At 45.6% G+C, this 15,765-nt stretch overlaps 1 protein-coding gene across 1 annotated transcript; it reads right to left on the reverse strand.

Annotated features, from left to right (window-relative positions):
• Positions 1 to 1,268: 1,268 nt before the first annotated feature.
• Positions 1,269 to 14,033, reverse strand: DOLPP1 (dolichyldiphosphatase 1). The gene is made up of 8 exons (XM_065737518.1): positions 13,953 to 14,033; positions 7,587 to 7,687; positions 5,803 to 5,887; positions 5,462 to 5,561; positions 4,539 to 4,637; positions 3,142 to 3,270; positions 2,121 to 2,210; positions 1,269 to 1,688 (listed from the first exon to the last, which is right to left on the reverse strand). The coding sequence occupies exons 1-8, from the start codon at positions 14,026 to 14,028 to the stop codon at positions 1,652 to 1,654; spliced, it is 717 nt and encodes a 238-aa protein (XP_065593590.1). The 5' UTR covers positions 14,029 to 14,033; the 3' UTR covers positions 1,269 to 1,651.
• Between the last annotated feature and the right edge of the window lie 1,732 nt (positions 14,034 to 15,765).

The following is a 15,765-nucleotide window of genomic DNA, read 5'->3' on the forward strand; positions in this document are numbered from 1 at the left end:
ACACCGATGACCTTTGAGCCAGTTCAGAAGCTGTCCTTTATCTGTGAAAGTTCAAGTCAATTGTGCTTTGAATAAATATTTCTCTGTACTTACACTTGAACTGCTGCATTATATATTAGAAATGCAGAAAGTGTCCATGCACAGCCCTGAAGCATGTTGAGTATAGCCCTTGCCAGGTTAACTCATGGATGGCTGAAGTTGGAGGCATCACCAGCACACACAGATGGCAGGCACACTCCCACAGAGACACAGCACCCAGAGAGCTGACTAGCCAGACAAAGAATCCAAATGGAAGAAGGATGGAAAACAAAACTTGTTTGTAGGAGTTTGGTATTTAAGGTTACTCCTGCAGAACCCCGAGCAACCCACCATAAAAACTGGCAGGACTATCTGCTAGGATAAGTTCACTACTTGAATTCACAACTGGATCCCAACAGGACTCTTCAAAAATTCACATGGCAGCTGAGCTAGTTATTAGTTGTTCACCTTGTTATTCATCTACAGTTGTCATTTTGTTCGTCTTTAAAATCCTTCTCTTTTAAACAAAAAAAAAAAAAAAAAGAAAAAGAAAAAAGAAAAATCCAGTGCTTAAGACAGAGACTAGCAACTGAATTTTGTAAGGCTTTGGGCTGACTCTTACTGGAGCATAGCATTGCTTATAACCAATGGGTTCCTAGTGCCATCAGCACACCAAGTACAACAACAGACGCTGTACAGATCCCAACAACCCTGAGGTAATAAAAGAATAAAGGAAGAGATGAAATAAACATGAGATATGTATGGTAACCTTGCCACCTAGAAGAGGTTCTGAGAAAGACACCCTTGCTAATTACACACCAGGAGCAGCAGTGGAAAAAAAAAATAATATCAGTGTATTTCAGTTTTCCTTTGTTTTTACACACACACACTCCCCTTAACGGAATCCGTGCAGGTTTCCCCACAGAATCATCACTAGTGTTTAAAAAAAAAAAAAATCAAATCTTTAGTACTTTCTATCTGTACAAAGTGCAGTTGGAATTGATTTTGATCACCCAAGCTGGATGTAGGAAGGGAAAAAACATTCCTCTCCCTTTTACCTCGGTCATGCCATCTTGGTTCCCCTCCCTCCTGAGAAATTTTTAGAAACTCAAAACCCTAATTAACCACAATCAACTGGAAATTAGTTTCATCATCTTCTTCCAAAAACAAAAACAAAAAAAAAAAAAAACCCAAACAAAAAGCAAAACAAAACACACAATGCCTCACCCACCCCAAAAACAATAGCTCCATTTAAAAAAATAAATAGTGTGTATATTTCATGCTAAAGAAAAAAAAAAAAAGAAAAAAGTCACAGAAATGATCCATTTTTGGTTTTCCCTCCCCCAAACATGACACCAGGCATTTTCTCCCCCTTCCCCTGACGTAGACACGATGGTACATTCCAACCGGCAATGTGCATCTGTGTTGAAAATGAGTTTCTACTCCTGCACGGTCCCACATGCATCAGGGAGCATCCAGCTAGCTGCTAAAGCAGAGCAAAGGCTTTCAGGTTTTGGGTATGGTCCCTGCCTGTTCCTTTGGTCCATCTGTTAAAAGGCTCCTTGCTGCTCCCAGGTCTCTGCTCTTGTCTGTCTCTGTTAAAACGCACACTCTGGTCCCCACACCTCCTGAGTCACTGCAGCTTCGTACCCAGCTTGCGCTGTCTGTTTCTGCAATGCCAAAACAGAGGACAAGGTGAGAATGGCAAAGCAGTGGGCAAGAGACAGAGGGATTAAAGCAAGGCTTTGCACAGCTCCACACGAAAATAAAGCCGCCCCCATCACGTTCTGCAAGGAGAGCAGTCCTTCCTACTCCCTACAGTGCTGGAACAGCCACCACATTCTACGTGTGCACAAGCTCACACACACATGCAAGATTAAAAACACCTGCTTGCAAGGAACATGGGCCGGGAAGCTGAAATACTGACTTCTTAAATTAAACACTAATCTCCCAAGTAGAGCCACCTTCCACATGTGGTAGTTCCCCACAACGTGGGGTTTCTTTACACTACTCCATCCACATCAGTCATTTTCTAATACATAAAAACTACCCCTCAAGTCAAGCTAGCTACAGCTCTTGCACCCCCACCTCAGGTCACTTACCTTGCTTCTGCTCTCGTGACTGTATATTCAAACCACAGGATGTTAGGAATGAGGCTGGTGTCTCGGATTAAAAAGAACTCTGAAATTGGCCTGAAAATAGACAAGATGGTAGAAAATTGAGAAATTAGACTTTTTCTCTACTACCATTTTGATCAGAATACAACAACAGAACAAAACAACCCTAACACAGAACGACACAGCATAAAATCTGGTTCAAACGTAACATTACTATTCTATTATCCTTCAAGTCTGGGAAGAAGGCTCCTTGTTAAATTCAATCACAGAAAATAGTATTGGTTTTTCTTTCCTTATATAATACTTTTGGACCGTGTTGAGTTTAAATGGCTTTATAATCTCACTTGGTTGTTAAACTGATTAAGAAGTTGCTCAAAGAAGTTAGGGAGGCCCCTTCCCTGAAGGTGCCTGTGGCCAGGTTGGATGGGGCCCTCAGCAGCCTGAGCAGGTGGGGCACAACCAGCCCAGGGCAGGGGTTGGAACTGGGGAGGCTTTAAGGTCCCTTCCTTCCCAAACCATCTTATGATATGAAAAGCTACTTCTTAACCAATACTTTGCCACAACCCACAACTTTAGAGGGGCCTTACAAATGTGTTTCTTAAATGTCCTCTCTCCCCCATCCATACGTGATCTTTTGTATAGACATGCAGAAGAAAACACAGAAGAACAAGTTACACAGCTGCACAACAAAGTCATCAAAGCTGGAACAGAACCCAGGAACTCCAGTTTCTAATACCTGTAACATAGTTCACAAGAGTTTTATCAGCCCCACAGAGATGGGCTTGTCCAGCTACAACAGTTAAAAAAATATATATTAGAGACTAACGTATCTGCATTTGTTTTCCTTCAGATGTAAGGTACAATTTTTCTACTCTTTTTTTTTTTGCCAGGGAGTTGGACTTTACTGTGCAATCAATTCATTTTAAGAAGCTCATTTAATGAGCACAGTAGTGACCCAAGAAATGCAGGCTTTCAGGAATAAAACCTTCACAGAATAGAGACTCACCATGCAGCTATCCTTGGGAAGAGGGGAGTTAGTATCTCTTGTGTGAAGGCAAACCAGGCTATGGCCATAACACTTCCTGCCACACCTCCATATAAGACTTGGCTCCAGGTGTGGTAAAGCAAATAAACCCTGCAGTGGAAGAGAAAAGTCACCAGACAGGCTTAGTTAAGGCAGGAGTAGGCATGACTCAAGGACTGATGTTCCACTGGACTCTCCCAAGTTCTGAGGATGTTAGAAGTGGATGTTTTACTTAGTTTTTCATTAAAAAGTTGATGAAAAATGAGTTGGAAAAGCTGGGATACACACTGTGCCTCCTCTGCTACAGCAGATTCAGCTTACAGCATTTACTCTGAGCTTAACTGAGTGATCTGCCACATATCTTTGGACAAGCTGAAGAACTGCCACTGTTCGTTCCCATGAGAGACTTCTCCAGAGCCAGCAGCAGAAGTACCTTCCAAGCCACCAATGCTGGAGCTTAAAGACTTAAAACAGACAGGATCTTTGTCTTAATTTTGCAGCTCTCAAGTGTGACCACACACAGGCTGCACAACTACAGAGCTCCTACTGCAGTTGCAACCAAGCAGGAAGCTGTACTAACCATTCCTAAAGCTACCCCTGCACACAACCTACAAGAGGCACACCCAGAATTCTTCTCCCCCCCATGTACCATGGCCATTAAGATCACCTTAGTTGACCTTCTGCTTTGTAGAAAGATTTCCTCAAGTTCATTTCTATTTGAATCAGACCATCCTATTTTTATGAAGTTGTCCTGTCAGTTTTAAAAGCAACCAACAATGAGGAGGCAGCTCTAGTACATAGTCAACTACTTTTCTGTGGAAGATACAGCCTTATTTCTAGCCTGAATCTGTTTCCACCCACTGGAGCTCATCAGATTATTTGTTAAAGGAAAAAAGTAAATCATTATCAACACTTCATTCCCTTTACTCATCATGTTAACATAACTAAATCTTGCAAGTCAAACAGCTATAAATGTCTTTAGCTAATGCTCAAGCAAAACAAACAGTTTGACCAACTGTAGCAACCCACGTGCTGCAGATGCCGGTGTGCCAAGCCATGGTGCAATGCTTTCATGATTAGTGCTGGAAAGAGGGCTAGGCAGTGAGGCTGGAGCATGGCAATGGAGCCAGCAGGGCACTGGACACAGGCTCAGCTGATCTCAGGTTTCATAAATGCATCTGTGAAGCACCACGCACGTAGCACCTTTATCTCATTATCTGAAGGGGCTCACGGCAACGCAGCAACTTCCACAAAGCTCTCTCACTTGTACAGTGCAGTCATTGAGAATTACATCAGAAACGCAGGACAAAGGACAGGTCTGCTGGCTGTTAAAAGCCACAAAGGTGTATGAGAGCATAAGACAAACAATTGCTCCATACCTACTATATGAGACTAGCAAAGCCACTGTGACGAGGCAGATGGACAGCACATGTCGCCATAGTAAATCCAGAAACCTCGCATTGTTTGTTTGGTGCATTCTGAAAGAGATGGAGAGCCATTAGCACAGTGGCAGGAAGCTGAGGAATCCTTGTAACTACTCTCACTACCTCTGAAACCCTAGGAAAGCTCTGCTCCAAGGGGGTGATGGGCAGCTCAATATCATCCCAGCATCAATCTGTCCCACTGGCAGCAGTTAAACAGAAGCCAAAAAGCCATACTTCTCTCTTCAACTGTTTTCAGGGATTGCTGTGATGGAAGGCAGAATGCTCACAATTACCACAACTGATGTGAAAGGCACATGCTGAGCATATGTAACAGGGAGCCAAGACCTCAGAGTCCCCCAGTGCCCACAAAGCTAGGAGGAACTATGAGTTTTGTCCTTCACGCTTTGGAGCCACAAGACAGAGCCATGCCCAGCAAGATCTTCTGAGCAGCACAGCACAAAAAGACAGTACTTGGTATGGGAGGTGAACTAAAAAGTCATGCAAGAGGTATTACCTAAGAGACCAAAGACAACCCCGCTGACAAAACTGAGCAGATACATGAGAAAGCAGCTCTTCTTTCCTCCTCTCTACTCACCACCCTCCCCTTCCCTCACATGGATGGATCATCATGGCTTATAAAAAGCAAATTAGGAGACCTGAACCCAGACAGGCATCAGGAAACCCACCCCTTCCCTTTTCAGCAGAGATAGCCACAGTCCTACATTCCAATAGAAATACTTCATTCACTCTAGCCACAGCAAGCTGTGGAGGTCCTCAGATTTAATTCAGCTGTGTTCTGAAGTGGCACACAGCAAGGACACCAACTACTGGAGGTGCTTCAACATACTAACAGCCAAAACCTGATACTGAATTTTTACCTTAAATAAAGGAACAGAAATGAATAGACAGAGAAAAACCACATGAACTGGGAGTGGCTGGACGGCATCCCATATTTTGTGGTCACTGTTGAATGGGCTTCTGGGAAGAGAAGAAGAAAGAGTATGGTCAAGGTCTGCTCTGTACACAGCAACAGGAACACTCCAAAGGTAAAGTCAAACGACTCCACCGGAGTCTGTACAGGACATGTCTCTGCCAGCCTTCTTACACCCAAACATCCAAAGCCAACATGAGGCAAACAGGAAAGCACCCTCTAACACCCCACAATTATCGTTCCACTCAAGGTCAACCAACACCATGACACCAATGGGCCGTACTGTACCTTCACAGGGCCGTGGCTCCCGGATAACATTTTTTATTAACCAGTTCACTCCCTCGTTGAAAGCCAGCCCTCCCAAGAAAGAGATCTGTGAAGGCAAGACAACCGTGTCATCCTATTTCAAAAGATTCATCTACTTACCAGGCTCTCTCTGTCGAGAAACCCCCAGGTCATGCATTTCTAATTTCCTTTTTTGACTACCAGTATTATAACCACCAGCTCCACAATACTCAAGCTGAGGAAGAAAAGTGTTTATTTTTCAGTCTCCTTTGTGCATCTGACAACACATTGTGCATACAAAGCTTTTCAGCAGATGATTCAGAGGACAAAAATGACACTTGTACAGCAATAACATTTGCATACTCCCATCAGCAAGCGCAGAAAGTCAGTACTTTTTAACGGAGCAAGTTTCAAGGGATTGTCCGTCACTGTCGGCCAACAGGGGGAGCACACACGCCACTGTTTGGGCAAATAGCTCAAAGCTTTTTAGGCTTTCTGGCTTTTCCCCTATATGAATGTTTTCATCCTGAAGCTGCTGTCTTCAGTCTGAAATGAAGTCACATTCTGAACTGAGATAGACTGGCAGCAATTGCTGTTACTCTTGCTCCATAGTCCATTAGTGGGTGCACCAGCGATGGGCTGATGGTTGGACTTGAAGGGTGGAAAAGACCTCTAAGATCACCATGATTTCATACACTCCCTCTACATTAAGTCCAACTGCTGTGACAAAATTCCCAGTTGGTGATGATACTCTGACTCCTTAACACTCAGTCTTACTTGAGCTTTCCACTCTGTGCCCTGACCCATGGGCAGCTGATGCTTCACACCAGCTCAGAGATGACTTCTCACATGAACTGGGAACCAACCTCAACCCTTGCTGCATCACCAATGTCCAACAAGTCAGTGCACTCAAAAAATCTGTTAATGTTAAGACAACAGTTACTCTAGTTTACGTTCAGCCTTGGGTCAGCAAAAAAAAAAACACAAAAAATTGGATCATCTAATTTAACAGATGTCTTTCCTACAGTTTAGGAACCTAAAAGTCCCATTCCCAGGTCCCCTGAGCCACTGGTTCCCATGACACCATGGCCTTGTATCAGAAACCTGCTGCCAAAATTCTTGCAGTGGCCCAGTTTTACATATTTACTGAGGGCAAATTTTACCAGTGCTGTATACCTCCTGAAGAGCATTTATCCACGACGCCAACTCCTAACCACCTGTCAGAGCAGACAAAGCATTGTCTTGTTCAAGAGTCCTTGATTGCTCACTTGGAAGAAGCAAGAGTCTCTTCTGCCCTTGCTATTCAGTGCGCAGCTGGGAAGCAGCCCTGAGACAGATCCAGTCCCATGGGAATTCGTAGGTTTTATTTTGTATCTTATTTTGTGCCTCAGTGCTGATCAACGAAAGCACATCCTACTGAGTCAGACATTATTTCCTGCATATTATCCATCTTGCAAACCCTGCAAATGCTATGACCCCAGTGGATTTTGGAGCAAGGCAGAATACTACAATATTCCACCCTGAAGCAGCACTGTTTAGATTCTCAGATATCTCTCATTGATGTTTGTGCACAGATATGGCCAAAACATAGCACAGAGCAACAATATCAGCAAAGATTTATCTTTTAACCTGTTACAAGTGATAATGTCTTCTGCTGCTGACAGCAGATCACCTTACCTAAGCTTGTTTTTCTGTTTATAAAGAGCAAAAGCGTGAAAACAGGAGCACCACATCACAAATGACAAAGATTTCTGTCATAAGGAGAAGCTGGGGAGAGGAAAACTCACCGTGTGAAGCTCTCTCTTGAATATGATGAGTGTTACAAAGCCAACAATAATGAATATTGGACCAAGACTCAAATAAGCTAAAAGCTGACCAGAGAAATCACCTAGGGAAACAAACAAGAGAAACAAATCAGCCTGAACTTCACAGATACTTGCCACCAGGATGTGGGTCAGCTGCTGCCCTGAATCACTGAGAGCAGAGGGGTAAACTCAGCACTGCAGCACGTCTCCATTTTGCAGACTGACAGCAACTGCTGGAGCCTGATGGGAGCTGAGGCAAAGAAGACAGCAGTGCTCACATGCAGGTTCAAAAGTGGGGATGAGAGGAGCTTGGCATCCTGCAGCAGAGATTACTGCCAGCCAATTTACAACAATGACCATAGGTGCGGGCCCAGAGCCACTTCAATCCAGCATAAGCACAGGCTGCTGCAAAAGAGGCAGTGTCTTTCCCTCCCCACATTCATACTGCCTGCCTGTGCCAGCAATTACCAGCATACACTCCCCAAACAAATCCTTTCCCACTCCCTTCCTAAAATGGGTTCGTTTTCAGCTGGATCAGCTTCCTAATCTGTCTCACCATGTGTGTGCATGAACACTAGCATTAGCAACACAGGGAGGAAACAACTAGCTAAACACTGCAGAGGAAAGAGGGGGAAAAAAAAGAAAGCCAAGGATTTTTTTTTGCCAGTAGTCCATTTGTGCCTTGCAGAAGGGACCGTGGTCCTGCACCCTCACTAGCAAACAGTCCAGTCATCCCCTAGAAGAATCCAGGAGATCTCATAAAAGGGCGTAAGGTACCTCAAACACATCTGTTTTATCCTGAACTAGCAGGGACACAGGAAGAGGAAAGCACCAGCACAGAGCTATACGTTACAATCTAAGTCTGCCCTGCCTCCGTTCCACAAAGAAAGGCACACACAAAAGTATGTGGATGTGGAGGGGAGGCATCACCATAAGGTCAGGAAGGAAGCAGGATGCCTCCACAACGCCAGGCATCGTGCTCCTTCCTGGATCAGCTCCACCACGACAGGCAGAGCTTCCCCACCTCATGCACCTGCTCTGTAACACTGCGTTGGGCCTAAGGGACTTTCACCTCTGAATTTCGGAAGAGAAAGAAACAGTACTGCACCACTACAACGTTCCAGACCCTGCATTAGATCTGGGAACAATTTCATCATCACGTTTTAGTTAGCTACACCAGTGAAATTCAGGAGGCTTGCAGGATAAACCCCCAAGAACACTGGGGTTTTGCTGGAGTGCGGTTACATTTTGATAACCAAAAAAGTGTTAGAAAACACTGAAATTGGGATTCTTCTTAGGACACGTGGCAGGTTTGCTCTGTGACAGGTGAAGGCTCCAGAAGCCACCAGAAGCAGAACTGCAGTGTATCATGGTAATGCAAACTGGAAATAGGTGCATCAGCTGCCTGATAACAGAGCATCGTGCCCCTTACGGTTTCATATTAATCAGACTCCACAAATGGGTCTTAAATGAAGAAGAAATTCATGAATAAGCTACCAGACAACCCAAACTAAAAGCCTCAGGAATGCTTTCCAGAAGCCTCAGTTCCACTGTCATCAATGAGGGGGAGTTCCTCCCTGAGGAATCACTCTATTCCAGATGACTCTCTGTAAATCCATGGCACATAAGTATTTTGCTATTCAAGGCATTATTTTGTCAACAGAAACCAAATTAGTTGTCTTCTGGGGAAGAGGAGGGGGAATGGCTATTACCTGCACAGGCAGAGGAAGAATAATTTGGGAAGCTGTCTTTAATTTAAATAGCACCAGTAACATCACACTCTAGATCCTCCATGCCATTATCGTGCAGCACTCCCAATAAGTCAAACCACCAGCACACATCCCCACCTGACCCCAACATCACAGATCAGCCCCCTCAACACTTAACTGTCCTTTTTTAAAAGTACAGAGATGGTATCCACAGCATTTCCTACCACTGTGGCCAACAGCAATCAAACAGAATCACGTTCTGAAGCTGCTCTTGGCAGCCGTGCTTTAACTGAAGGCTGCACCAGAAGCTCATTAATACCATCATAAAAGCACTCACTAGATTAGCAGGCTAAGGCAGAGCTAGGCTCACCAAACCAGCTCTGAAATGTCTGGAAGTGCAGGAGAAGGGAGAGCAGGGCCACACTGATCACTGCTCAGAGCCCCAGGGAACAACGACTTGTGTCACTCTGCCTATGCTCACGCTCCAGGGACTTCTTCCCAGGGAGTGGGGAACTGCAGGAGAGATGACAGCTTCACATCTAGCAAGCAGGTCCCACTCTACCTTTTATAAAAATAATTCTTCAGTTTTGCTTAAGCTTGAGAGCCTAAAGCAGTGCCTACAACCAGGAAGCACATGCCTCACCAGAAGCACCAAGATCTCTGGAAAGTACAGAGAAAAGTCTATTTAATACACAGTTTGGGTTCTTTTTTGATGTTGGTGTTTTACGTCCAGCATCACTTGGCATGAAGATGAAAAAATAAGAACCTAACTACCTCAAATTTTAGGCATCCAAGGGATGAACAGAGGAAACAGCGCTCGTAGCTCAGGAGTACATCATTTCTTCTGCCTTCGTTCAGCATTTACTTCTGCTCTAATTCAACATTTTACCCAGCATTCTTTCAGTGGAAACATGCAAGGATTGTCTCACCAGCTCAACCTGTATGTAAGAAAAATGTGAATCAACAGCACTACCCACATCCTACCACAAGACCTGGCTTCACCACCGCCGCTTCCTACTGAAGCATCTCTTCGTGGCACTGCTGCTGGTCGGATGTGCTTGCCTAGGTGCAAGCTGCACACACAAACAGTTTATTTTGTTTCATGTGCATTGACACCATGAAGTATTCCTGATGCATTTCCATTTCCTCTACTTGCACGTATCCTGCTGTCACAAGGTCCAGAACAAGAAGAATACTTTCAGGAGGCTTTAGACTTCACCATGAGGCATGCAGACATCCAACTTCTGCAGAAAGATTGAACATAAAACCCAGCACTGAAGAAACCATATCACCGGGTTTCAAAGAAATACTGAGGTGTGAAATGAGCCCCAACTTGTGAACTGTCACCCCGAGCAGAAAGCAGGGCAAGGGCTGGCAGAACAGACACACTTATAGGAGCAACACAGGCTGACACTCAGCCACCTCTGCACAACTGCCTCTCCACCTTTGCCTGACCATAGCAAACACCCCAGAGAAAAAACAGGAAGACTCTGTCATTCTTCAGAGAGAAGTTTGTCACCTCAGAGCTTGTCCAATGTGAAAAAGGACAAGTTCCAGAGCTATAAGAACCCCAGCTGCACTGAAGCACCTTTTTTCTAATCCCAAACAAACCAGGAATTATGTGTTTCTCCTCCAGTGGAACTCACCCTACAAACAGGAAGTCTCTGAAGATTCGTTTTAAGTCTGCAACACGAAGTCATCCCATGCAAAGTAACACACATGAAGAAAAACAACCCTAATTATACACACACAGCTATGGGATTTAGTTGGTTAAAAATCATCCCTAGCTTAACACGAGCCAATACCTTCAGAGTATCATCCAGTGCTCTGGAGCAGTCCAAAAGCCAAAAAGAATACTTGTAAGAGCCAAAAGTTACTGATCTGAAATTACAAGAATGTATTATGTGATTCCTGATGTACTATAACGGCAAATATAGAAAAGGCAAATAGAAAGTGATCGAGATAATAGAAATGGAGCAGCAGCCACTCATATCAAGGAACTCAGACTTTCAAATGAAAAGGAAAAATAATGCAATAGGACTGGTTCACATATGACACAGAGAAATAGTAAACATCTGATACATCTCACTGCACGTGAAACAGAGTGCTCAATGAAATTACTGAGCAGTGGGCTTAAAAGCAGAAAAAACATTACACTATTACAAAGCTCAGTGCCACCGGTACTGCAGAGATCCAAAGTGGAAATGGGTTCAAAAAGCAATTAGCCAAATTCAGAGTAAAGCTTTTACGAACCCATTAAAGGACATAACAATCCTGATGCAATCACCATCTCATTACTGGAAGATATACAGAAAAAGCATTACTCCTGCTCACCTGCCAGGGACCAGACACTGTGCCAAACAATCTCACAAAAGCACAGTTGCTGCTACGAAACGTGACAGCAGGTCATTTTTAAAGACCATCATCTTAAGCAGCATGCTTTAATGTGTTGTCAAGTAGCACTGCTGTTGTTCGTTTTCTCTCTAGGTTTCATTTTGATGCTTTCTATCAACAATTTTTCAGTTAGGTTCTCAAAAATGCCATCAGTCCATCTGCTTGCAGGTAATTCTAGCAGAGCGTTCATCTGTTGTTCCTCAAAGCTGACACTGCAGAAAGCCCCAAACACTGTGCAGCCACCCAAGCACCAAGAATGAGCGTCTGAAATACCTGTATTGACAAGGAAGCATTATAGGAAGGCAGGAGGGACAAGCACCCTTCTGGAGGCACCTGTCCCTTTCACAAACATTAGCAGAAGCCCAAGAACAGGCTTCCTCTGCCAGACAAACATCAGCAAAGACCAATTTTCAGCTGATTACAGTGGAAGGGCACTCACTCGAAGCAGAGAAAAGCTGGGACAACAGCAATTCTGTGCTGGAAGCCTTTAAAGACAAGAGATTTGAAGAGTCAGTTGCCACCATGGCTCAGCTTGCTGTATGCCAGGCCAGTAGCCCCAGGGATCAGCCAAGAGCAGGAGGGTTTGTCACACGACAGTACGTGACGTGCCAAGAGAGTTTAATAATTTATGTTGGTAAAAGCAGGATCTATTTCTCATTCTGACCCCTCCCTGTCAGCACAAGGTTACATCAGTTCCACTGCACTGAGCATACTGCTCATCATTATTTAATAAATATATTATCTAGCAGCTTTAATGGATCTGGACTTAAGCCCTACACAGTCAGAACATAACAGCTTTCTAAATAAAGTTAGAGCACTCTCCCTGAATCCAAGTCAAAACATCAAGCTGACCATCTTACTGCAACTCATTTTTCTAGATCAATGTGGATTAAGAAACTTTAGTGACAGAGATGTTTTAATCTTTTAGTCCTCTGTTTCTGTTTTTGGATCACTTACTTGACCCAAGCCTAGCACAGAGCTCTTCCCTCTAACACAGAGCTCTAAACTGGCGGTGATTTATCTGCTTCACACAATTACCTTCTGCAGTGGACTGTAAAAAAAAGAAAAGAAAAATAAAAGCAGTCAGAGATGAGAGAAAATAATCACGCTGTCACTTTCCTTGAGGGTCTCTTTCCCATTCAGGGTCCCTTCCAACTCAAACAACTCTATGATTATGATTCTTTAAGATCTGTCGGGCAACCCTTGCACAGCCAAACCTGCAGATTTCAAACACCCTCATTTCCCAACTCAGACTAAGAAGAAGCACATGGGACACTATCTGTGCTGCCATGTTCAGGTCAAGAGGGAAGATAAAGAGACAAATCCGTGCTGTAAAGAAAGATCCCCATCTCTTCTCCATAACTCACAGTGGCATGCTTGAGGAGCAGGTTAGCACAACGCACAGGGTGAAGGAAAACACACACAGAAAAGGAAACAACGCTGGGGAAAGCCCTGCTAACAGCCATGATGGGGGGGGTGCACGGGAGCTGCATTTCTCAGTACCCTCACGTCAGAGATCTCTCAGCTACACCGGCACTTTCAGCCCAGCACACTCCTGAGAGCTTCAGCAGCTTTCTGTACCGCACTGCTCAGGGCAGCCTACACCGGGACCCAGAGCTCTGCTGCTGAAATAAAGGATGCCCACAGACACTGCAAGGCGAGCTGGGGACTGGTGAGCCGAACCAGCAACAGCAGCACCACATCCAGACTTTGACCAGACCAAAGATCAGCCAAGACCAATGCTCCACACGCTGCTTCTCCGTAGTTTTTGAGCCTTTCTGCCTCAGCACAGCGCAGAGCGCCTGAGGAGCAGCCCCCAGACCCACCCGCTGCCGCCACAGCTGCTGTGTGAGCACACATTTGTCACCGCACACCGGGACCTCAGAGCTTCGCCCCAGAGCACCGAGGGGCGGCGGGGAAGGCGGGCCGGGCCCCGGGGCCCTCACTCCGCTGTAGGGACGGGGCCTCGCCCGCAGACCTCCCCCCCACGGCCCCGTCCCCATAGCCCCCCAGGCACAGCGCGCATGCGCCGAGTCCCCCTCGCGGCTCACTATCCCGCAGCGAGCTTCACCGCCCCCCAGCGCGCACGCGCGCCTCGCCGCCTCCAGGCGTCCTCTCAATGGCTCACTATTTGGCAGTCACCAGACTGGCCCTCAGAGGTGCCGTGGAGCGGCGGGTGGGGCTCGCCCGAGGAGCAGCGCGCCAGGGACCGGGGAGACCGGGCGGGGGCGAAGCGGAGCTTTACCTGCGGGATACTCGACGTGAGTGAGGGAGACCGGCCGCCACGGAGCGGGGAGCGAGCACTCTCCGACTGCGGCCATCTTACCCGGATACCGGGCCGGGCCACCGCAGCCAATTGGGGCGCACTTAAGGGGCGGTGCGACCAATGGGCGGGGGCGATGAGAGCAGCGAGCCAATGACAATGAGCGGCAGGTGAGGTGCCGGCCAACCCACGGCCACCCAATTAAAAATCGAACCCGGGGAGCGGCGGAGCCAATAGGCTGCTAGTATCGCTGCCCAATGGAACGGTGGCGCAGGTAGGGAGAATGCCAATTGAGAGAAAGGCGGGCCTCGTCGTCCTTCCTCATTGGAGGGAAGAGCGATGCAGATTAGCCAATCACCAGCTTCCATTGCAGCCCGCTCTTAGCCAATCGGCTGCGGGGGGCTGAGGAAGGGGCTTAAAGCGGTCGCTTCGTGGCTGAGGGCGCCCAGTCACGCTCAGCTGTGCCCGCTGTGGGGCTTTTGTGTCCCCCTTCCGACATGGGACGTGGACGAGGAACAAACCGCCCCTCTCTGTCACAGAGAATTTTGTTAAAAGGCAATCCATGTTATAAATGAGATCCCGCAGCTATACTGCGTTATTTTGTTACTTTAAGCTTAAACTTTTCACTTCTTGCCCTATGCTGGTGCAAGGTGTGAGCTCTGTTGAAAATTCGGTTATCATTAATAACAAATCCCTGCTACGAAAGCTCCAATCAAAACCAGCATCCCCGTGTGTGATCACAGAGTAATACTTACCTGGAGGTCCGAGGGCGAAGCAGGACATGCACACAGCACAGCCCTTTGCAAGAGATGGGAACACACGCAAAGAGAAGCTCGTAGAAAGCAGACTGACCTCAAGAGCAAACCATAGTTATTCCATGTTAAAAAAAATACAAAAAAAAAATACACGAGAGCAGTGCAGGAAGCAATAAATAGAGGCAAGAGACAGGTTGGGTTGTTTTCAGGACACAGGCTGAGCTTGCTGTCCTGGGCATTCCTTTTCCTGCAGTTTTCAAATAGCAATTATACCCAGTTCATTTAAAAAGCCTTTTCAGGGTTGGCACTGTTCCTGTCACCTCAAGAAAAATAGCATCCAAGACTTGTTCTGTGGAAAGAAAGAAAATATTTACTGCAGAAGTTCACTTCATTTCAGAAGAGTGATATAGGGTAGAGCGAGTGATTTAATGCTTTCATTATTCGAGCTAAATAAATCTCCTCCTTTCCCAGCTATTGAATATAGAGTTATGCTGGCAGAGTGGATTACATTTGATCTATGTACCATGACAAGTACTGAAAATTGTGGGCTTCATTGCTGTATTCACCCACTCCTTCTTGAAGATAAGAAGGAAGTGTCAATACAGAGAGCAGCCTTTGCTCTGCTCCATCAGTGTAAGAAAGCACAAAGCTGCTCTGAAAATGTAATGAGTATACAGTCTGACACCATGGAAACCAAGGTAACCTCCTTTTTAACTCTTTCAGCTAATGTTCTGGATGTGGCAAGAGACAGAAGTTCTCCTTCCTATTCATGAATGTTTTATTTGCATGTATCACAGCTCATGACAGACTTGCATTAATGCTAACAGAAGCTTTTTTTTTTTTAAGCATATGGATGAAATTTTAATCACTGTGGAAGCCAGCAACTTATCCGATTCAATCAGTTTTCTGTGTCATTTGAAAAGGAAAGTATTTAAACGCATTGCAATTGCTTCAGAGGAATAAAATGAGTTTCCTGCATTGCTCAGCAGATGGTCATCCCTGATATCAGCCCACAGGCTTTACTCTGGTTTTCTTTCACA

This window comes from Cyrtonyx montezumae, unplaced genomic scaffold, assembly GCF_038088225.1.
Source record: "Cyrtonyx montezumae isolate F1298 unplaced genomic scaffold, pur_monq_1.0 scaffold_20, whole genome shotgun sequence".
Classification (NCBI taxonomy): domain Eukaryota; kingdom Metazoa; phylum Chordata; class Aves; order Galliformes; family Odontophoridae; genus Cyrtonyx; species Cyrtonyx montezumae.